At 45.2% G+C, this 24,757-nt stretch overlaps 1 protein-coding gene across 4 annotated transcripts in view; it reads left to right on the top strand.

Moving 5' to 3' along the window:
- GRIK4 (glutamate ionotropic receptor kainate type subunit 4) overlaps positions 1-21,018 on the top strand; it is a 452,002-nt gene extending 430,984 nt beyond the window's left edge. For all 4 annotated transcript variants that reach the window (XM_061592684.1, XM_061592685.1, XM_061592686.1 and 1 more), the window contains 3 exons: positions 3,198-3,326; positions 7,600-7,718; positions 20,326-21,018. In XM_061592684.1, the coding sequence (XP_061448668.1) occupies positions 3,198-3,326; positions 7,600-7,718; positions 20,326-20,691 (614 nt within the window). In that variant the 3' untranslated portion in view covers positions 20,692-21,018. The remainder of the gene's footprint in view (positions 1-3,197; positions 3,327-7,599; positions 7,719-20,325) is intronic.
- Positions 21,019-24,757: the final 3,739 nt, after the last annotated feature.

Below are 24,757 nucleotides of genomic sequence, written 5' to 3'. Positions count from 1 at the left end.
CTTTTGTTATGATATGAGGAAAGTTCTACTTCCTGCTCTAGAGGAGGATCCCATTTCTTTAAGAGCTTTGTGTCAAAGAGAGAGTCAGCCGATCTGTTTTTACCTTGCTGTGGTACTGAAATAGTACTCATGCTTTCCTGACAGCAGCATTGCATTACTCCATCACTGTCACAGCTCCATGATAGGAGTTGGACCCGCTGAGGGCCTAACTGGATGTGACACCTGCATAATCTACGTGTTATAATGCAGATTGCTACGTAACAAATAAACAGAAGGATTGAAAGAGGCAACTGCATGTGGAAAATGAGTCAGGGATACTGACTTGTCTCCTCCCCCCCCCCAAAAAAAAAACCCCTCCCCCAGCCACTTTTCTCCATGTGGAACTTTCCTTGGGAAGGGCCATAGCTCATCAGCAGAGCACATGGTAGGGATGGGAAAGAATCCCTTTCTGAAACCCCAGAGAGTTGATCCCAGTCAGTGTAAAAAATAGTAAGCTAAATGGAACGATGCATCTGCCTTGGTATAAGAGAGCTTCTTATATCCTTGTTTGGAGCCTAGTCAAAAGAAAATCATCTGTGAGAGGTTGCTGGGGGGTGGCAGTGGGGAGGAACTTGGGTGGAGGACGGGTTCAGAAATCCCCCTTTGGCCCACTGTTCACATTACATTGCCCTTCCATCCCACCAATTTTATATCTACTCAGCAGCAACCTGTATTCAAAAACAGAGGTCTTGTTGCAATTATGTCTCATTAGTCCTTTGCAAGTTCGTGTAAAGGTACAGGAGCTCCCTACTACATGGGAATTAACAGCCCTAGAGAGGATTTTTCATTGAATTGGATACTGTAATTCACAGTGCTAAGCCTGGGGACTTGATGCTCACTGTAGAATTCTCTTTGGGCCTCTAAGACAGAAAAGAGAAGAAATGATGTTTTGTGGGTATTGTGGGGAAACTGGATACACCTACCTGTTCCCTGCTTTGTTAGTGAGGAGGAGGAGGAGGGATTAAGAATACACACACACGGTATGGTCATGAGTAAATATACCCATCCCTCTTTATAATATGAGTGACTCTTAGGTTTCAGCAGTAAATGTAGGTAGGATTCTCAAGGAGACAAAAGGATACAATTTTCAGAAATTGTATCCACAAAAGTTTGGGCTGCTTCCAGATGCTACTAGCATGATTGCAATTGACTACATATGCTTCGCAGGAATATTGCACTCTTCCAATATGTTCATCCTGTTATGTTCTGTCCATACTACTGAGTAAGACATAGTCGCTGTGGGGTGAGGCCATTTGAATCTCAATAATTCACTATAACCCTTATGGTGGGTGCCATTTTATAACCTCCATTATTTGTTTAAAGCAGTCTTTTAATTATCAATAAACCTCTTTCCAGCAGGTTTTTTTTTAATGGAAGAGAGCTGTGGTGCTATTAACACCAACTGCTAGATTGGTAATTTATTATGGTACTGTTAATACTAGGCCACCATAATGCTATAGCATTATGATATTATTATATACCCACAACAGTGGCTATTGTATACTATGGTCGGCATGGATTTTTCACATCCCACAAAGTTAAATTGAAAATACCCCCATGCCATTCTGCTGCTTCCCATAAGCACATTTCAAAACAAAACCGTACAAAACTTATAGTCCTGGACTCAGAAACGCTTGCTTAACAACACTCTACATTTTCATGGCGATACACAAAACACTCAGAGAGAATTGAGAGTTCAAAAGTAAAACAAGAGAAAAAAATCCAGACTCTTGTTGCACTTTTTTCTGTCAGTGGCCTCATAATTTGTTGAAATTAATTAAAAATCAGCCATGTTCACAGAGTACCTGAAATCCTATTACTGACCTTGCATCATACCCTGACCTTCATCTTCTGCAGTTTTAAAGTTTAAAAAATGCATGGCTGATTTTTAATGAATTTAAGACATTTAAGTCTATTATAGTGTCGGGCATGCTCATTAAGAACCGCCAGTGTTCTAAAAGCCAAATTCACAACTGTTTGGCTTGGCTAATCAGGTGGCCATACCCACGCCAGAACTTTATTGCACAGTCATGGCTTCCCCCAGAGAATCCTGGTAAGTATAGTTTGTGAAGGGTGCTGAGAGTTGTGAGGAGACTCCTATTCCCCTGACAGAGCTCCAGTGGCCAGAGTGGTTTAACAGTCAGCCCCTCTTCTGGGGATTAGCTCTCTGTGAGGGGAACAGGGCCTCTCCTAGCATGGGTTTTAATGTGGACAGTGAAGTATTAGGCAGGTGAACCTATCAGAGCTCAGCACACATAAATGATGTGTTTATCTTTTAATTATTGCTAAAACACTTTTCTGGCTAAATGTGTGTGTGTGTTTTAAGTAAGTGATTAGATGACACATCATGTGGATGCCCAATTAAAAGTGTGTGAACAGAGCATGCAGTTCCACACTAAATGCCTGGTGTAGCATAGTGCTTGAAATGAACTCGTTCAGTTTAACGTTCATTGAACTAGTTCAAAAATCTCTGAACTACACCAAAATCAGTTCCCATAATTGCACAGTGAACTGAATGTGAATTAAGTTTTTTTGGGGGTAAAACTTTGAATGATTTCTAGTTCATCTTCAAGTTCATTCTTTTACATATGTTTTAGTCTTTAGACTTTGAGGGACTTTAACCTTAAAGATCATAATTGCTGGGAAAAAAATAAATACTTCACATCCCACTGTGTATATGTTTTAATGGTTTCTCAGTTTTCTTAAGTATATTTTATACGTCACCATAGCAGCTTGTAACATTCTGAATGCTAATTCTCATTGAACTTGAATTGAATTCTGAACTAAATGTGAACTAAACTGTTTTGAAAGAGATGATCGTGAACGAGAATTAGTTCCTATTTAGACATGCCGAACTTAAACTAGTTCATTTTTAAATGAACGTTCCATGCTCTCCTGTAGAAGCACAGCCTTTCACACTGTAGTTTCACAGACAGAAGCAACCCCATAAATACATTTCAAAAACTTGGGTAGCTCAGGGTTTTCTGAAATGATTTTTGAAAGCTGAAATCTATGTAAATGAGAAAGTTAAAGGATACCCTTGCAAATCTTAACTCTACAGTAAATTATGCATTTTTAAAACAAAACTTGAGATTCAATTAAAATGAAACAGACACAGTATCTGCTCCCCTTTGAAAATGTCCTTCTTGGCTTTTCAGGGTCTGTTTTCCGTGATGAGTTTGACTTGGCCATTCTCCAGCTACAGGAGAACAACCGTTTGGAAATCTTGAAACGAAAGTGGTGGGAGGGAGGGCAGTGCCCCAAGGAGGAGGATCATCGAGCCAAAGGTAAAACTTACAGCTATCTCCCGCCGGTATGTGTCTGTTAATGAAGATGTACAGAGACGGGTCATTACCAATAAGAACTACCCAGGTTCCAGGACTGTGTCATCTTTCCAGCTCAAGGATTTTAGAGTCCTTTAACTCAAGATATCTTTCTTAAAAATGTGAGAAGCAAGCCAAGGCAGTGGCTGCTGTGCCTCACGCTGTGTGTTTTTGCCTGGGGCAAAGAGAGCAAAACAACCAAATAACAAATATTGGAGGCATATGGACGGCAAATAGACTTCTAATGAATGTCCACTGCATCTGCAGCAGAAAATAGAAGCATAGAATCATAGAATAGTAGAGTTGGAAAGGGGCTATAAGGCCATCAACGCAGGAATCCGAATCCAAATAGATCAACTGAGAAATGCTATCCAAATCCTGAGTCCTTTAAAATGCAATGGAACTTCATCAGAAGAAGCTGCTGGCTAATGGTTCAATCTAAACAACGGTTAGAAGTGGGAGAGCAAGTGAGAGAAACTCTAACAATAAAACTGGAGTTCAAGGGCAAGCCTGTCTGGGAAAGTGATGCAAATAACAGTAAAAGACGTGACTATACGCTGATATCGCCAAACTGGAAAGCACTGCCAGCTAAAAGCAATTGATTATTGTTGTTGTTTGGCAGCAAGCAGAAAGGGTTTCTTTTCTTTGGATAATAAAAGCCTTGTTGGTTAAAGGAAGGGCCTTTTTCACCCTTACAAGACCAGGGGGGGGAAAGCAAACAGGCTTCTATGGCCTTCATTTATGCTTCTTTGGAAGATCAAGCATGAAGATGAAAGACAAGTAGGGCAACAATGCATACACTTCAAGTGCCAGATCATCTTCCTGCATGTTTTTTGTCATGAAGGTCAAGGAAAAGGTTATTTCTGAAAAGTATATAGGCTACACAATCTAATCTTGAACACATAGATGAGAAAATTGGGGGAGGGTTAGAAGAAGTGTTAAAAGCTCCCTAATGCGCCAGAATGTTTGACATTCTTGAAGTAAAGAGGGGGGGTAATACCAGCAAAACTGAAGTTGTTCTTGTGTGCTTCCCTCAGGTTCTTTCTCTTGTCAAAATATTGTAAAATATTCTTTTGTAATGGACACTGAAATAATTTTGCTTTTAAAATCCCACTCTTAGCCATTTCCAGCCATTCGGCATGGATTCTAGGCCATATTTGCAGAGACAGAATTGCATTACAGGCACACTTTCAAGTGCCTAGCTGGCCGGCGTCAAGCATCCGGAGACTTGTAAGAGCACTAATTGCTTTATCTTGACATCTCAAACATATAACTGAGCTTCAAAGGGATAAAAATAAACTGATAAATTATGAAATAGTTACAGCTGAAATAGAGGGAAGAGAACAGCAGCATAGAGAGACCTGTCATTCAGTGCGGAGCGCAGAGGAAGAGAGTAGGCTTTGAGAAATTCAACAGGAAAAGCAGGCAGGTGGGCTGATTCTAGTGCAAACGGGAGTGTAGGAGCATGCATGGCTGTGATTGCACTGCAGATCATGGATTATGCCCTTTGACATGGATTATAGCAATTCTGGCAGAATCAAAATTATTGCAGATGTTGCTGTACCCAATGGCAGAATTGGAGATCAAATCACTTGCTTCTGGGGCTTCTCACTTTGACATGGCAGGGAAACAGAAGGAGCCATTTGTCTTTTCGGCATTCCTATGAATAGTCCGTATTCCAGCTGGAGATACTATATAAACTTCCAGCTCTAGGCAGTCGTCTGTTGACCTTCTGCCAGATTTCCTTATTCCTTGTTCAGCTGCTGAGACCTGTGATTGCTGGGCATCTTGCTGAGTGCCAGTTCCTGAGGACCATGAGCAAGAGAGGTCTATTGTGCTCATGGCCGGCTTGTGGGCCTCCCAGAGGCATCTGGTTGGCCACTATGGGAAAAGAATTCTGGCCCAGATAGGCCTTTGGTATGATGCAATAACACCCTTCTTAAGTTCTTACGCCACTCTATTGGAAGCATCTCTGCTTACACAGGTGGGATTTATTGAGTGACGGGAGCACCTCAGAGGTGCTGCTGAAAGGATGATGGAGAACAACAGAGACATATGACCGTACACTTTTAAAAATAACACAAAGCATGTCTATGGTTTACAAGGGGTAGTGGTGAGATTCTATGTCTAAAAGCTGTGTGGAGATTAAGTCAATATATAATTGATTCTTGTGCTTTGGTTTACTGTTCTAGTGGGGAAAGGAAGATTTTATAGGTGTCCTAAGCGATTAAAAGTTGTGCACAATAATCCTGGAACAAGCCAGCGAATGGTTAGTGGTCATGAATTCAATCAACAGTTAAGTCCACCTTAGACCTAAGAAAAATAAAGAGAGACAGGGGTATTGGTTAGATCTAGGCATGGGGGAGAAATTTTATTCTGTTCATATTTAAAGGTGAACCTACATAATTTACATCTTCCAAAATAATATGCAAACTGAAACACACCCCTCCTTCAAAATTCACACTTCTTTGAATTTTGCAATGCAGTTTTCTGGTCTAGTATTGTGTACAAAAATGCTTACACTAAAGTATGCTTAAAATGCATATATTAGTGAAACAAACATACAAAATGCATTTTATTAGAGAAAATTGCTTTGCAAAAATGTGCATATTAGGCAAAACTGCATACAAATATATGAGAAATTTACACTAAAATGCTGATGAATTTTCATGAGGACTTTTTTTAAAAAATCACAAACTGATGTGGAAATGTGGAGAACTGAACTTAAAACTAAAAAAATGAGAAAATAGTGACACCAAAACTGACATATTTGTCCATCCCTACTTAGATCTTCACCAAGACTTAACACGCTCAGCTACCACAATTTGTATCTTAGGTCCAGCACGCTACCACTTGATGATCAGTGTTGTTAAAGTAGGAGTGGATGAGAAAGAAGCCACATCTTGCTTGTGATTTGTCAGAAAAAGGAAATCAGCATTTCAGAGGTTGAATGGATCCTTGAATGGCATCTATAGGATTGGTCTTGTGGAATTTGATAGAAAAAAAGTGATACTTATATGGCATGCTGTATGTGGAGTGATGGCATTTATAGTAGCCACATGAATCCACATATAAAAGAGAAGCTGTGGAAACCTGATCACTTCTTGGCTATGTCACTTAGGTAGCCTATGTCAAGTTGATTTTCCCTCTGCTTTCATTTCCCTTAAAACGTTCTATGCTCTTGTCTGTTTCAAATAAAAGCATCTCTGGAAAGGACTCCATCATAATTTACATCTAAGGACCAAGTGGAAATCTCAGATTAGATCTTCTCTAGCCTACTTTAATAACTATACTTGTATGCTATAGTCACAGATCAAAATACATGCTGTGCTCTGGTGTTACCCTACCCAATGTTATGGTTTCATTGTCATCTTCCTTATCTTTAATATATTTACATGTTGATATATGCATTCTTCTTTTTCCTAAGTTTCTAATGACTTGACCTGGGCAAGGTATTTGTAGAGACCAATTTATCTGACTGCTGTAAGCCCTTTCTTTATCTCTGTTCAGTCTGTCCTTCAAGTATATCTGTAGTGGAAAATTATTTGCCAGGTGATTTAAAAGAGTAATTACTTTTAACCATCTACTGATCAGTATTAGAAATTGGTAGTTTGTTGCAGCTCAGCAGCCAACATCCTACGGCCATCTTTCTATCCCCTGATGTGGGGTCAAGGTTTACATGCAGGGATGTAACTAACACACTTTTTCCACAATCATTAAATCACAGTAAAGTTGGTAGTAGAGGAAGAATTCCACCTTTACATCACTCTTGACTTACCCAGTGATAATCACAATGAAGGTGATCTTGTATTATCACTGTGTGTGTCCCACATGTCTGAGGTTAGGTCCAAGGCATCACTGTATTACTGTGCTTGCTTGGAACATCCATCTCTAAACATGTCTGAATAGAGGGTAGGGCCATTCAGCAGGAAACTTACAGTTTGATTTGCCCTGTGCAGCTAGGTCTATTCTAGCTCACATTGTTAAAAAATAAATAAAGGAAAATGGTTTGAGCCAAGGTGGAATCTTGCTCTCCTGAAACATGTGATTAACTCTTCTTGGATAGTAAAGCTCAGAAAAACTTCAGTTGGAAAGCTGAGCTTGAGGTCTGCTCTTAATCAAGGTTAAATTAGCAAAATTAGCAAAGGGCTAGATCAGCCCATTCAACCAAATGAATAAAAAGTGGTTTCTTAGATGTTTGTCTGCCATGTTAATGTTGTTGCTCTTTTTTTTATAGGCCTAGGAATGGAGAATATAGGTGGAATCTTTGTGGTTCTGATATGTGGTTTAATCGTAGCGATTTTTATGGCAATGCTTGAGTTCTTATGGAACCTCCGACACTCTGAACACTCCGAGGTAAGTCTTTGCCAGAGTGTCCATTCTAGTATTTGATATAGGCATAATAATAATAATAATAATAAAATTTTATTTAGCAGACGCCCATCTGTCCGACAGAACGGACACTCTGGGCGACTTACAATATAAAATACAATATAAAATACAATCTACTCATATACATAATCATCACATTATTAATATCATAACATCTCATCTGAAGACCATCTTACATTAATACAATGTAAAACCTAACCCACCCCAGAGATCCCATAGGTCTGCCTGAAGAGCCAGGTCTTCAAGGCTCGGCGAAAAGTCAGTAGGGAGGGCGCATGCCGAAGGTCAAAGGGAAGTAAGTTCCAGAGGGTGGGGGCCACGATCGAAAAAGCCCTCTCCCTGGTCCGCACCAACCTAGCTGTCTTAGTCGGTGGGACCGAGAGAAGGTCCTGTGAGGCTGATCTTGTTTGGCGGCATATTTGGTGATACTGGAGGTGCTCCTTCAGATAAACTGGGCCGGAACCGTATAGGGTTTTAAAGGTTAAAACCAACACCTTGAATTGGGCCCGGTATACAACTGGCAACCAGTGGCATGATAGGCAAGCGATGGGTACCAGGAGAACAATCTGATGGGTTCTAAAATGTAATGAAAATCCTATATAAAATTGAGTGTTTCAGCGAATGGTATCTCCCATAAAAACATCAAGTGGTGGAATTTAGAATATGATTGTGAATAATCTGGATGCAGGCATAAACTTGTATCACTTGGGTATTTCATTGCAAACACATTCAGTTTCCCATATGGAAAGCACTTCTGTGTAGCAACAGATGTATAATCAGTCATGTGTAATCTCTTAACCTTTCTCTCTCAAATGCAATATGCTGAGATCCATGATTAACTGTGGCTTCCCAGTGCAGGTGGGTATTGTTTTTGTGTAGGAACATTTAACATTTGAAGTAGCCCTCATAGTTGACATAATAGAATTGAAAATAGGAGGTCACATAGTACCACTGCCAACGAAGTCCAGGAGAGCAAACATACAATGAACAATTAAAACATCTAAAAACATTCCAATATAGATGCAGACTGGGAAAGATCTCTACTTAAAAAGCTTGTTGAAAGTGGAAGGCCTTCAGTAGATGCTGAAAAGGCAACAGAGAAGGCACCTGTCTAATACTTAAGGGGAGGGAATTCCAAAAGGTAGGTGCCACAACACTAAAGTCCCAATTTCTATATTGTGCGGAATGGACCTCCTGATAAGACCGTATCTGCAAGAGGGGCTCACCTGCAGAGCACAGTGATTGACCGGGTATATAATGGGTGAAATGATCTTTCAGGTATCACTGTCTCAAGCTGCATAGGGCTTTAAAAACCAAAACCAACACCTTAAACTTAGTCTGATAGCTAAGTTGCCGCCTCGGGCTCCTTCCGGAAGGAAGGGCGGGATATAAATTTAATAAATAAATAAATAATAAAAATCCATTCCTCATTAATTTTGATTTATTCAAGTTTCCCAGTATTTTGTCACTGAAGGAATTCTTCATCTATTTCATATTTAAGCAAAGTTTTTGAGGTGATTATGAATTATGCTGATACCTTAGTACACGGGTGAAGGGATAAACCATTGCAGTTTCCCACCCAAGAGTTCGGGAGCATGCAACACTAACAAGTAGTTTAGCTTAATACTCTTTGACCCATTAATAAATTTATTTAACCTCAACAACTGCAAAGTGGTCTGAAGGCTCATGAGGTTATGACCTTGCTGAAGCTAAGCAGGTCTGGGTCTGGTCAATGCCTGGATGGGAGAGTGCCTGGCAACCACATGTATGCTGCCTTGGGTTCTGTGATGAAAGGCAGGGTATAAATATAATTTAATAAAAGGGTTACTAAACATTTATATGATACAAACATTGATGTTTTATTTTAAATTATCAGATATCTCTAATAATTCTGATTTACTGACTTAACTTTGCTGCCTCAAACTTGCTGATATGTCTTTAATTCTGTCTTAATTTTATGAAATATAGCTACTCTAAATAAAAGTGATGTCATCTGCAAGGTGACTGATCTTTTGTATTTTGGGAACTAATGCTACACCTACTGTTTTATGATTCTCCCAAGCAAAGGGTTCAAGCAGAACTATAAACAAAAGTAAAAGAGATCCAACCCTGTTTTATCCTTGATTTCAAAAGAAATTTCTGACAATACATGATTCACATTTCCCTCAGAATATGAATAAAGAGAATTAATCATTCCAATAAATTTTGGGCTGACTTCCATTCTAATTAACATTGCTTTTAAACATTGCCAGTTCAAATGACCAAGTGTGTTCTCTGCATTCACATCAAAAGACTTTTTTCTCATCTTACTACAATGAATTATGTTAATGTTTCTTCTCACATTATGTAATAAATGTTCATTTAATATAAAATCAGGTTTGGCTGAACAGTATATATTGTTCTATCTTACATTTTGGCACTATTAAGAATAGCATTGGACTTTTTTTTTTTAAAGGGTACATATTGAGGTTCAGACTCTCATGTGTAGCATCCTATCAAGCAACAGCTTTTAACAAAGTCCACATACCAGCAACAATATGTTTATCTGAATAACTGGAGAGCAAAGTTAGTTCTTGATATTTCCTTGTTAACTATGGCCAAGCCAAAACAGGGTTGCCTTTTACAAACATTTGCTCACCCTAAACCTATACCTGTCATTTTTGGATATGTTTCATGGGATTCGTTTTACAATTATTTTGTGTGAAGGAACACTGAAATCACCACTGACACACATTCAGATAACCCACTCTACCCCCTGTATTTGGCATTGTGAGCCTCTTCACAACCCTGATGAGCTAGAGTTTGTGTACTATTTTTGTTTGAAAAACAGTTATACTATCTCCTTGCTAACAGGTTATATTACACAGCAAGTAAGATTTGAGTATGTGACGATGACACTAGCAAATTAAGCTAGTTCAGAGCAAGGGCAATGTCTAATCAGGAAGTACTCTGAATTAGCTTTGTCTGCCCAGATTGATATCATCACATAGCCAAATAAGATAGGTTGTGTGATGATGCCCCAGTTATTCATCACAAGTTTTTTTTAAGATACTGGAGCTATAGTTAATTGTGGTTGCAAATAGCAATGAACAAACATGGAAAAAGAAAGTTGTGGGGGTCAGGGTGGTCTTCCAGGAAATGCATACACAACTCCTCTTGGCACCACAATGTTTACTTGAGATTATCTGGCTAAGCCCTGTAGTGCTAACAGACCTAAATCAGTATGTTTAAGTTACGAATGAAGATTTAGAAAAGCAGTTACAGTGGAGACAGTATGGTGATGTTATTTTTTATAATTGTTTTGATTGCTATACTGCTCTTTATAATTTGTGGTCCCAGGGTGGTTTACAAACATAGTTGCATATACATTACAACTATAAAAATGCTATGCAACAAATTAAAACCAGATTAAAATCAAGCCCAAACTTATAGATGGACATTTCTCAATTACAGCTGACCAAAACAAATTGGCCACCCTCAAAAGTCACAGAGAAGAGGTATGTCTTCAGTCATGTAACAAGAAAAGCCATATAATAATGGTGCTAGATATACCTCTAAAGAAAGAGAATTCCATAGCTAGAGTGCCACCACAGAGAAAGCCTTATCCCAAGTCACCACGCAATGAGCCACAGCTCGCACTGGGACATCCAGAATCCCGTTCCGCGCCTGGGACCTACCGGGCAGAGGGACGAGCTTGCGGCCGCTGTCGATGTCCCGGCCGCCATCTTGGATGGGATGCGTGCACACACGGCGCGCTGACGCGCCGTCGTGTGACGCGGCAGGGAGGCGGGGCGGCTGAAGGCTATTTAAGGCCGCCCCGCCTGCTTCCCGCCATCCAGTTTGAATTTCGGCGGCAATCGGGGCAGCCGCAGCAGCAGCAGCTTCGGCTCGGCGCGGCTTCCTTCAGCGGCTGCTTCGGCCGGGCTCCTTTGGCGGCAGCTTCGGCGGGGTTCCTTTGGCAGCGATCGCGGCAGCAGCAGCTTCGCAATTTCGGCAGCAGCAGCTTCGGCGGCGGCTTCTCTGCCGGCGCACGTGGGCCTCCGGAGGCTTCCTGTGGCCAGGGTGGCTGGGCGGCATCGAGCGCCCCCCCCCAACCTCATTGAGAGACAGGGAGGCAGTGGCGGCGGGCAACAAGGCCTAGGCGGCGAGGATCCTGGGGCAGTCACGACGAGGCGGCAGCGCAGGATCGGATCCAGCACGGCGAGGACCACAGGCTAGGCGGCCTTTGGCCGGCAACTTTTAAATTTAATTGTTAATTTTAGTTAACGCGGGGGAGGTGGGGCACGACCCCAACCATCAACCCTTGCCACGTGCAGGGCAATTAGGCTACCCTCCAGGATAATTGGGTGCCGGGTGGGGGTATTGAATAAGCAGGCGGGCTCCTTCACAACGCTTTGTAATCACGTCCTTTTTTTTTTTTTTTTTTGCAAGCGGGGCCCCCTATCTCCCTCTAGTATGCCCAAGAAAGGACAAGGGGGGCCAAAAGGGAAGGGAAAGGCCCCCAGAGCAGGGGGGAGATGCCCACCCCCAGCGGCGGAGGGGGCAAGGAGTGGGGAGGGGCCACCATGGGCGGCCATATTAGCCAGGTTGGAAGCCCTAGAACATGGCTCAAGCCACCCTAATGCACCCCGGGACCAACCTGTGACAGGGAAGAAGAAGGACCCACCACCCAAACGGTCTCGGGGGAAAACACAGCGGCCAGTGAACAGTGCTGATGCAGGGGCTGTTGCTTCCATCTTAGCGCGACTGGATGTGCTGGAGGCCGGGCTCAGGGCTGAGGCGAGGACGCCCAGCATAGAGCCAGGCGCAAATCCCACCCTGCAAGCAGCCCCAACAATGCAGCCCGCACAAGGACCTTCGGCGGAAAGCACACAGGGTGAGTCCTCTATCATGCCACAACAACAAGGACAGCAGCAGTGGAGCTGGGCCCCCTGGGGGTACCCCTACTGGCCCTTTTCCCCACCAGCGGTAACCGAGGGATATGGGCAGGCAGGGACCTCCGCCTGCGGGGGGGAGGTTACGCCACAGCAGCAGCATCCCCTAAGGGAGGCCTGCGAGCAGGTCTGGCACCTCGCTGCTGGGACGGCGACGGAAGGAGGACAGCAGCCCGCCCTGTCTGCCAACCCCCCTGCAGAGATATCCGACCCCCTGGGATCAGTCAGAGAGGGGGCCATACCTTTTGGGGAAACGTCTGCCCCACTGGGTTTTCATCTTCTGCCTGCTACGAAGGACAGAATATGGAGGGGAGAGTATGTGGACCTATTCTCGCTCCTGTACAGGGAGCCGGTTGGGAAGGATAAGGATAAAGGAGAACATGCAGAGCCCGATAGGCCCAAGCGCCGACGGGTAGAGCGCTCTTGGGCTAACTGGCTGCCTGCATTCCTTACCTACATGGGGGTGGTAATACAGAGGCAGCCTCACAGGGCCTCGGTACTAATCAAATACCTCGATATCATATACCGGGGCTACTCGGAGTTTCAAGGGACGGCATGGCTAGACTACGACCAGGCGTTCCGTATGAGGGCGGCTTTTGATACATCCCTCCCCTGGGACAAGAAGGAGGCTGACCTGTGGCTGCAATTTATGGCGCATTCTAGACCCATGGCAGGCGATAGGGCGGACAGCGGCCATCTCTTGGCGCGCCAGGCATCAGCAACTGCTTCCCGCGGGCCTGCGGGGCAGGGGGTTCAACCCCGCCTGCTTTGCTGGGAGTTCAGCTCGCGTGGCCTTTGCGGTCGGAGCCCGTGCAGGTTCAGACATGAATGTGCCATATGTGGGGGCCCCCACGCCTGCACTAGCTGCCCCAGGGGCCGCCCCTTCAGGGGTGGAAACAGGGATTCGGCTGGCGCAAGGAGGACAGGGGCTGCAGGCGCAGCTCAGGGAAAGGGGCCCCAGCCCAATTAAAATTGCCGTGCTCCGACACTTACTCCACCTTTACCCCCTAGTCCTAGATGCCCAGTTTTTATTAGAAGGCTTCACAGTGGGTTTTCGGATCCCCTATTTAGGTCCCAGGCGACCTTTCATGTCCTGCAACCTTAAGTCAGTGGAAGGCATGGAATCAGTTCTGAGAGAAAAAATTAAGAAGGAAGTAGTAGCCGGCCGGGTTCTGGGCCCCTTTGCTGCACCACCCATCCCCTCACTCAGAGTTTCCCCGTTGGGCCTCGTTCCCAAGAGGGCACCAGGTGAATTTCGCCTGATACACCACCTGTCCTTTCCACAGGGTGAGTCAGTCAATGACTTTATCCCAGCGGAGCTGTGCTCAGTCCGCTACACATCATTCGACTGTGCTGTGCGAATGGTCAGGGACTGCGGGGTTGGGGCCCTTATGGGAAAGTGTGACATCAAGTCTGCTTTCCGCCTCCTCCCGGTCCACCCACAGGACTTCGAGCTGTTGGGCTTGGCTTTTGATGGGGAATATTACGTGGACAGGGCATTGCCTATGGGCTGCTCTATATCATGCTCTGTTTTCGAGCGCTTCAGCTCCTTCTTGGAGTGGGCGGTCAAGAGGCGCGCAGGCTTGCAATCAGTGGTACACTATTTAGATGACTACCTGTTTGCGGGCCCTGCGGACTCAGGCACCTGCAGGGCGTTCATGGCACATTTCGCGGGGCTGGCTGGGGAGCTGGGCGTCCCCCTCGCGGCCGAAAAAACTGAGGGCCCATCCACGGCTATCACGTTTCTGGGCATCGAGATAGATACGGTGGCCCAATGCTGCAGGCTTCCTCAGGACAAGTTGGGGGCCCTCAGGGAGAAGATCTCAGAGGTGGTCAGTTCTAACAAGGTGACATTAGCCACTCTCCAACGGCTGGCAGGCCAGCTGAACTTTGCCTGCAGGGTTGTAGCGCCCGGCCGCGCCTTCCTGCGGCGCGTATATGATGCCATGGCTGGCCTATCACGATCCTACCACCGCACACGGGTGACAGCCGCTCTTAGGGCTGACCTGACAGTGTGGTCCACCTTCCTGCGGGACTTTAATGGGGTCTCCCTATGGAGAAGGGATCGCCTGTTGGAGGCAGAACTACAGGTGCACTCCGATGCCTCGGGTGCCTTCGGTTTTGGGGTCATTCTGCATGACTCATGGTGCCACGGCAGCTGGCCACAGGGCTGGACACTGGCGGGCCTGACCAGAGACCTGACGTTCTTGGAGTTCTTCCCCATCGTCGTGGCCGTACACCTCTGGCCCGACAAGCTGTGTAATTCCGCAGTCCACTTTTGGTGCGACAACCTCCCCACAGTGCACGTTATTAACACCCTGTCCTCTAGAAACCCCAACGTTATGCTTCTGGTGCGAGCATTCGTGCTCCAATGTCTTCACTATAATATTCAGTTCCTGGCGCGCCACGTTCCGGGTATTGACAATAGTATTGCTGATGCTCTATCACGGAACCAGATGGAGAAGTTTCGCCAGCTGGCACCGTGGGCAAGGGCTCTGCCGGAGGTGTTCCCCCCAGCGCTATGGGAGATTGGAGGATTGAATCAGAAAGGGCCATAAGCCTTTCTGTGGCGCCCAGCACTTTGGCCAGCTACCAGGGGGCAGGTAGGGATCTATCTAACTTCAGAGAGTCCAGGGGTTACGTCCAGGAGTGGCCCATCCCGGTCGAGCAGCTTATGGAGTTCTGCGTGGAGGGGAAACGGAGAGGCCTTTCAGTCAGGACCATCAAAGGTAAGCTCTCAGGCCTCGCTTTCCTAGCGAAGGCACGGGGCTTTCAGGACTACACGGGTGACTTTAGGGTGCGCCGGATGCTGGAGGGTTGGTCCCGCGAGCGCCCTTGCCCCCCGGATGCCCGCCTCCCCTTTTCCCCAGAGCTATTGTTTGGCCTGCAGGGACAGTGGAAGCACTTGTGTTCTTCCCCTTTCGAGGCCCTGCTATATCATGCTGCGGCCCTCACTCTGTTTTTTGGGGCCTTCCGAATCGGGGAGGTGGTGGCAGCTTCCAAGAGGGATAACTCCCTCCGAGCCCTGCTAGTCTCCGACCTCAGCTGGAGGGCAGAGCGGGCCATCCTGCGGCTCAGGCGGTCTAAAACGGACCAGCATGGTAAGGGGCGCCTGGTGGTATTAGCCCCATGCCGGCAGCAAGAACTCTGCCCAGTAACAGCCCTGCGCGGTTTTGTGGCAGCGAGGGGGTCGCAGTCAGGGTACCTATTTATACATAGGAACTCCCAGCCCCTTACCAGATACCAGTTCTGGTCCGTGGCGAAGGCCGCACTGGGGAACTTAGGCGTGGACCCCAGTAAGTTCGGGACACACTCCTTCCGGATAGGCGCGGCCTCCACGGCGGCCCTATTGGGCTTTACTAAAGACAGGCTTCAGGCCGTGGGCGGGTGGTCCTCGGACGCGTACAAGGCCTACGTTAGACCACTTGCTGACACACACGGCGCCAGCGGCTAGATTTTGCCCCCCCCCAGGGGCCCCCCCCATTGTTACCCAATGTCGTTGTTGTTTCAACAGATCGCCGGACAAGATCGGAGCTGCCACGCATCCTCCTATGTGGCCACAGTATGATGTTCTGGGCAGGCCGCAGGGCGGCGAAGTCTCGCTTCGGCACGCAGCTGGGGCTCAGTCAATGGGCCGCAGTGCGGTGGCTGGGACGTCGGGGGATGCGTTGGGATGGGCTCCTGCCAGCCTTGTTTCAACCGGCTGTGGAAGTGGCAGCGCCCCAGGTGCTGGTGATCCACCTCGGGGGCAACGACTTGGGTCTGTTAAAGGGCAAGGCCCTAATTGAACAGGCATGCGGTGACCTCCGGGCCATTGCACGTCGCTGGCCGGGGGTGCACTTAGTGTGGTCAGACATCCTGCCGCGCAGGAGGTGGAATTGTGCTGGTGACCCACGAGGGATGGACAGGGCACGGAAAAAGGTGAACAGGCAAATTCAGAGGGCCCTTAGGGACTTAGGAGGTTCTGTCATCCACCACCCAGAGGTGGGCCACAACAAGCTTGAGCTGTTTCGGCCTGACGGCGTCCATTTGACGGACAAGGGCAACGACATCTTTCTAAGGGACCTGCAGAAGGGTTTACACCAGATTCTTATCGGGTGTGGGGTAAAGGGGGACTAAGCAGAGGCTTGTCCCCCTTCTGTGGCGAAGAAGTGCGGGGAAAGGTTAAAGGGAAAGGGCAGCTAGGTGACACCTTTAGGCACCTTTGGGGGTGACAGGCGGTCCGGAGGCCTGCAGCTCAGGGCTACACGGCCCGGGGACAGGGTACGGGCCGCCTTTGGGGCCAACGTGCCTCATCCGCTCAGAGTTTCAGGGCTCCGAGGGGCGGTGATGCGGGTTGGACCCCCTACACATCTTCAGGGTGTGGCTGGAGCTGGGGGGGCTGGCACAGGGCAGCCCCCAGGCTCAGGCAGGGCATGATCGCCCGATAGCTGCTAACAGGCTTTGCCTGGATCTCCAGAACGCCCCGCCCTTAATCTCCCTTCTGCAGGTTCATTATTCAATTGATTCTGTTTAAATAAAGTGGCCCATCATTTACCCAAGCAATGGTGTCTGTGTTTTATTTCGGCAATAGGCCGCAATCCCGTTCCGCGCCTGGGACCTACCGGGCAGAGGGACGAGCTTGCGGCCGCTGTCGATGTCCCGGCCGCCATCTTGGATGGGATGCGTGCACACACGGCGCGCTGGCGCGCCGTCGTGTGACGCGGCAGGGAGGCGGGGCGGCTGAAGGCTATTTAAGGCCGCCCCGCCTGCTTCCCGCCATCCAGTTTGAATTTCGGCGGCACCCGCCCGACCCTCCCTCTGCTGCAGTGTGATCCATTTGGTCGCTACGGGGCCGACTAGGAATTTTTGGCCTGCCTGCCTCGCTTTGCTGGCAGGTTTCTTTTGCCTACTCCACACTGTGGTTGGGGGGAGGGGTCAAGGGTTAGCACGGGTGCCCCTGGGGGTCAATAGGCTGATTGGGCTGTTTAGTTTGTATTGTTAACGGTCACTTTTGGATGCAAGCGAAGAAGTGCGGGGAAAGGTTAAAGGGAAAGGGCAGCTAGGTGACACCTTTAGGCACCTTTGGGGGTGACAGGCGGTCCGGAGGCCTGCAGCTCAGGGCTACACGGCCCGGGGACAGGGTACGGGCCGCCTTTGGGGCCAACGTGCCTCATCCGCTCAGAGTTTCAGGGCTCCGAGGGGCGGTGATGCGGGTTGGACCCCCTACACATCTTCAGGGTGTGGCTGGAGCTGGGGGGGCTGGCACAGGGCAGCCCCCAGGCTCAGGCAGGGCATGATCGCCCGATAGCTGCTAACAGGCTTTGCCTGGATCTCCAGAACGCCCCGCCCTTAATCTCCCTTCTGCAGGTTCATTATTCAATTGATTCTGTTTAAATAAAGTGGCCCATCATTTACCCAAGCAATGGTGTCTGTGTTTTATTTCGGCAATAGGCCGCAAGGGTCTTTCCTGCAGCTCTTAGGGTCCAGGCAGGCTGGTAGAGGGAGAGGTGCTGGTAGAGGGAGAGGGAGAGTATTTAGGTCCCAAAGCATGTAGGGCTTTAAAGACTAATATTAACACCTTCAATTGGGCTCTGTATTATATAGGCAACCCATATTTGTATAATGACTGGAAAAAATGGAGTATTGCTCTCAAGGAATGGCGTTATTGCTCTTAAGTAACCAGGTATTAAGTAACCTTGGTATCAGTACTTTGCATCATCATTTGAGTTGAAATGTATTAAAGGGGCATCTTTTAAGAAGTCTTTCTTCCATTTGAATCAAGTTGGATATCTTACAATGCGTTCTAAAGCTTTAGAGAACATAGGAAGCTGCCTTAGACTATTGGTCCATCTACTTGAGTATTGTTTACACTGTCTACATTGACTGGCAGCAGCTCTCCAAGGTTTCAGACAAGAGTTCTCTCCCAGCTCTACCTGGAGAAGCCAGGGATTGAACCTGGGGCCTTCTACATGCAAAGCGGATGCTCTGCCACTGAGCTACAGCCCTTCCCAAACTTACTTTTTCCATGCTGGTTCACTACTATTTACAATTTCAATTAACTATAGTTTCAATGTCTTTTTTAAAAAATTACCCTTCTGCAATGATGTATTTTTCTACCAAAGAGTATCTTAAACAATGATACCATAAAAATCCCAGTAGCGTTACTCAAGTCGCTAAAAATTATGAATAACTAAAATGTTTTTTAAACATTTTAACATTTTTGCTTTTAGCAGAAAAAAATTGTTATTGCTAGATTTTGGAAGGTTACTGCCATGCTAACATTTCCTGTATGCACACAGACAGACAAAGAATAAAAACTTAGGATAGTGATAAAGTTCTCACATCAAATGAGAGTTGGAGCAGCTGGGGAAGAGCCAGGAGAAATTTATGTTAACATGGGCACCATTTTAAAAGCTCTGCAGAAAATAACATGCTCTTTTCAAACTGGCTAAATAAGTACAGAGTGATTTATTTATATTTGTACTACCAAATATTCTATGAAATAGTTTTGTTTTTTATTATTATGTTATAATACTATACAATAGTGCAGATTATTTACAATGGAACAAAATGTACAGCTATATACAAAATGTCATATAAATAATAGAAATTTAATAACATGTTTAAAATAGTGTTGAAAGTATCTGAATATAATAATAAATATATTGCACAAATATTATATGTAATAGTTGTTAGATTATGATTATTATTGATAGTTAATTTTGTTTTTAGTAGGAGCCTGGGAAAAGGTTTGGTTTTTTACTTTGTACCCTAGTTAATAATATTTATACCTCCAGTTTTCACTTCATGTAGAAGATATGTGTACTTGGTACATTGTTATAATGATCTCACATGAATAAAGAAATTTATATGTGTGTCTGCTTAAAGAACATACTGTAAATAAAATTAAGTTGAAAAGAAGTGAACAAGACATAAATCATCGCTAAGTAAAGTGCGGAACTTAGAACAGCAAAAGGTCCAAGGGCAAGTCCTGAGATGTTTAAGACCCCAGTTCTAGACTTCATGAAGCACCCAAGATCTAGTCCAATATCTAATCACTGAGGTTGGAAAAAAACTGTGTCTGGGCTGCACTACTTGAGTGAATGGTTCTCCATTTAAAAAACAATAACAACCTGCATGTAGAAATCTAACACAGAAAGCTAAGCTAGAATCCTCCATGATACCTAGTTTTCTACTTGGATTGGCATTTTGGTAGGGAAGAGCATTCAGTGAGTGAAGGAGTACAACCCAGACACAGATTCATCATCTCAGTGAGAACTAAGCTGAAGTGTTGGTGAGGTTTAAACAAAACACAGATATTCGGCTGCAAATGATAGACTCCAGTTCTGATAAGGTTGTAAGGACTTCAAGATCCAAAGATGAATGAGCAGTTTGGCCAGAAAAAATGAAAAATATTTGTCTAGCGACATTATGAACAGGCAGGCTGTTACAGAACAGCTGAGAGAGCCCTCAGGAGACCAGAAGGATAGAAAGTGTAGTGATCTTGTGGCAGAATATTCCAGAAACCGATCTTATTTTTATTTATTTATATCCTGCCCTTCCTCCCAGTAGGAGCCCAGGGTGGCAAACAAAAACACTAAAAACGCTCTAAAACATCATCATCATAAAACTTCTGCTTATTTCCTCTATGATAGGTATCCATCTGCCAGGAAATGGTGACAGAGCTGCATAGCATCATTCTCTGCAAGGACAGCTTCCATCCCCGCCGGAAGCGAGGGGGGATTATACGAACTCGCCCTGTTATGCAAGAAGAACGAAGAGCCCGGACCACTACCACACTCAGCAATGGCAAGCTCTGTGGTGGTGGTGACCCTGACCAGCTGGCACAGAGACTTGCACAAGAAGCTGCCCTGGTCGCTCGAGGCTGCACACACATTCGGGTCTGTCCGGAATGCCGGAGGTTCCAAGGTCTTCGAATCCGGCCGGGACCAGATTCCCCCATGCAAAGTGATGAGAGCTTGGAATGGGAGAAAGTGACAAACAGCAGTGAGCCTGAGTAAAATAGTGGGGAAATGGCGAGAAAGATGCTAAATGTTCCATTTTACAGAACATGAGACTTGTACACAATGTTGAACTATTTTTAAATTAATAAAGCGGCTCCCTGGCTTATCAAGAGCAAATCAAAGCTTTAAGCTGGGGGCTGAGCCCAATGGGAACTTTTTGTTACCTGTCTTATATGAGAAAGTATCTAACCTACCTACTTTCTGAAATACTAAGAGAAAGCCCCCCTGGCTAGGACCCTTCCTCAACAGCTTGCTCCTCAGAAACTTGAGGTACAGGGTATGAAAAAGGCAAGTCACATAGAGGAGGCAGCAACCAGAGTCACAAATATCCTAAACCAGGTGAAAAGACATTATTACCACATGGACTTCTTCATATGGGGGATTTTCCTCTCTTTGGGAAGGTGTGGGGTGGGGGAGGATAATTTACTTTATTTTACTGTTGGTACTTCAGGACCTAGAGGGATCCAGCACACGAGTTCAGGTACCAAGCTCACACAACTTTCCCAGGTTCACGTGGTAAGGTTACATTAGGGAGGAAGGGCTAAGTCCCATACAAGTGTAGCCACTGACAAGGAAAGTCCATTCAAAGAGTTACAAATACCAAAAACTGACCAACACACTGAACTCGGAGGCCTTGAAACAGCTAGAATTTCAGGGGGTCTGTGACTTTCTTGCTTGGTTAAGCATATTTCCCCCTCACTTCCGTCTTTCTTTGTACGGGTTTTGAGAAAGCTAGCCAGTAGGACAGCAGGTTGGGGAGGTGGAATTCTGTCTTATCCCCCAGCAGGGGGTGGTAGAATTTAACTATCCCAGGTTGTCATCTTCTGAAAGTCACGTTTTAACACTGTGTTAACAAGGGACATCTCCTCCTCACAATTTATTGCACACACCAGTGATGAATGCTGTTCTACACAAAAAACCCCTCCATTCCCAAGTTCAATAGACTCAACTTGGACACCATCCTCTTTCTGAAGATTTTCTTTGCTACAAAATACCTTTAAGTGAAGGTTCACCAGTAATGTCCATGATGTCTTTTGAAAGTCCAATGAGAAGAATGGGTTAATGGTTAGGAAATCCTTAGCAAATGTGGGTTTTCTGTGGGGGAGTTCAGTTTTCTGATTGACAATTCTATGCAATTCCTGATTGTAAAAGTTAAGAGGAAGAAAATCAAGGTGGTGACAAATGAACACAGGTAAAATATTCTGTGCTTGATTTTTTTTAATGTACTGAAATAAAAGATGTCATAGATAAATATAGGTTTTTTTCCCTCTATACCTTTGATATTCAGAGGTTAGCTGGAGTCCCAGTTCACAAGGGAGAAAGCTCTGTAGTTGCCTATGGCTAATGCACCTCATTACATTCTTTCTATCCACATTGGAGCAGTTTTAAGTTAGTATTATATTGTCATTGGCCACAATAAAACACCAAGTGTTCTTAAGTCCATTATTTCAATTGGTTTAAGCACTCCTAACTCTGTATTACAGGGAGGGGGGGAGGCTTTTTTTCATCCTAGGGGCCAGATTCTTATCTCACCAGCACTCCGAAGGCCAGGTAGGTGGGACAAAAACCAAGTGGGCAGAACCAAAGGACAGTTCTTCATCGGGGGGGGGGCACTTAACATGAAATAAGTCATACTAAGGCTATCGGATACCAAGGTCATATTTTAGTCCCCAAGGCATAAGTAACAACAACAACAGCAGCAATAATACAGCAAACCAACTACAGTACAAAAAAAAAAAATCCAAGTCCAGTCCAGTTTAGGCTGCGGTCCTAATCATGTCAACTTTGAAGTAACGGAATACTATTGAATTCAGTTGAGCTTAGTCTTAAATGTAAATGTACTGCCTTAAAGTCGATTCCGACTTATGGTGACCCTATGAATAGGGTTTTCATGAGGCTGAGCGGCAGTGACTGGCCCAAGGTCACCCAGTGAGCTTCATGGCTATGCGGGGATTCAAACCCTGGTCTCCCAGATCGTAGTCCAACACCTTAACCACTACTGACTCTCAAGCTTAGTCTTAGGTAAGTGGAATTCGAGTTGCCATTTTACAGTGCAATCTTAACCATGTCTACTCAGAAGTAAGCCCAACTGAATTCAGTGGGCTTACTCCCAGGTAAGTGTGTACTGGATTGCAGCTTTAGTCTTTGAATCCATTTTCAATACCTGAGGAGCTTGAAATAATAGGGTCTCTTAGATTAGGTGCCAGGGCAGCAGTTGTTGGCTGTTATATTGTTTTGTAAAACAAATTGCAGCACACAATCCCATACCCAGCTTAGAAACTGCCCCCAAATAGCAAGTAAAAACAATGCAGCTTCCAAAGGAACATAAAGAGCACATAAGTCCCCCAGATTTAAAAACTATTCCCCAAATAAAAAAGGGTTTTGAAAGCCTCTAGTAAAAAAAAAATGCAGCTACTAAAGCAATGTGAAACACAGAACACAAGACCATACACAGCCCCAATGACGTTTAAAAATAAAAAGGAATTTTTCTAACTAAAAGTAAAAAAAAAAAAAAAAACCTTTCCAAATGCTGCTTTCTCTGATTGGTGAATGGCAGTGTAATGGACTGGGGCCATTGACTGTGCAGGGACTATTGTTGTGTACAGTAGGGCCCTGCTTTAAGGTGCTTCACTTTAGAGCGCTTCGCTAATGCAGGTGTCTCAATTAGACGCAATTAGACTAAAGTCCCACTCATACAGCGCTTGTTCCGCTTTCACGGCGGTTTTCAGGCATCATGCACCATTCTATTCAATGAGTTCCGCTTTTCAGCGGTTTTCGCTTTTTGGCGGGGGGTCCGGAATGTAACCCGCCGTATAAAGGGGCCCCCACTGTAAGTAGTTAACAACTTGCCTCTAGAAGTTGTGGAGGAAATATTCATTTTGTTCTAACTTTTTTTGGATTTACTTTAACAGGTAATCTCAGTTGTCAACTCTGGGAATAAGGTGTATCAAGTACAGCAAAAATGGAAATAATCTCTGATAGTAATGCAAGTGTGAAACGCAGAGAAACTAGGCTGTCTGTTTTTAGCTCTTAATATGGTAAGAGAAACTTGAAACTCCTGACAGCAGTGAGTGCTGCGGGCACTGAGAGAAACCTTTGGGGAAAGAAAGAAGACAAACAATTATGATTAGCCTACTCACAGAGAAAGCTTCTTTCTAACCCCAGGCAGTTGGCATCAAACTCAGAATGAAAAAAGAGATCTGGATGGATGTTTTGCTTTAATAACTGAAAGCATTTTGCTTTCTCTATTCTGATACGAATAATTGTTTTGTTTGTGCTTCTTCCCCCACCCTCTAGTTTATCCGCACAACTACACAGTGAGGTTCATGGCCATCAAAAGATCATGGGCCTTTTAACATTTATTTACAGATTACCCAAAGGGAAAAAAAGGTTCTCATGAATAATTGAATCTGAGCTTCCTTTCACAGGGTTGAATAAAGGCAAGCCAGTCAAGGAGACACCATTTCTTTTGCAGCTGCAAAGCCCTATCACACATCAAGGAAGCTTACATACATGCCACAATGGCACATGCCACTTTAAAATGCATTATTGATGTTTGTTTTTGTTCACCCAGTTTTCTTAAAAATCTGTATTAACACTTGTCAGCTGCAGCACCTGCACAGTCTTCTTCTTGGCAATTATAGTGCTTTGGTTCTTCATTTTTCCTTCCCACGTGTTCTTCAAGCTGAGAATGCGGCCACCTTATATTCTCTTGCTAGAGAATTAAAGGGTGTGTTGGATCTGGGGATATAGGCACTGGTCATGCCATTCTCTAGCCAGCTATTTAAGTTCAGGCAGGCGTTGTTACTGTCTGGCATGAAAGAGTTCATACAACCATTTTGCAGGCTGTAAGTGGCTGCTAATGATTGTTATCTGGAATCTCCAGATACAGAGGTGCCATGCTTCTGAATACCAGTTGCTGAGGAACAACATGCCCTGCTTTCCAAGAGGCATCTGGTTGTGGAAAACAGGGTTCTGCACTAGATAGGCCTTTGGTCTGATTCAGCATGGGTCATCTTATGTTCTCACTGATTAATTAAAACCGGGAAGAGCACAACGCTAC

Source organism: Rhineura floridana, chromosome 12 (genome assembly GCF_030035675.1).
Source record: "Rhineura floridana isolate rRhiFlo1 chromosome 12, rRhiFlo1.hap2, whole genome shotgun sequence".
Lineage (NCBI taxonomy): Eukaryota > Metazoa > Chordata > Lepidosauria > Squamata > Rhineuridae > Rhineura > Rhineura floridana.
Note: the sequence above shows the minus strand (reverse complement) of the source record. Positions and strands in the feature narration are given on the sequence as shown.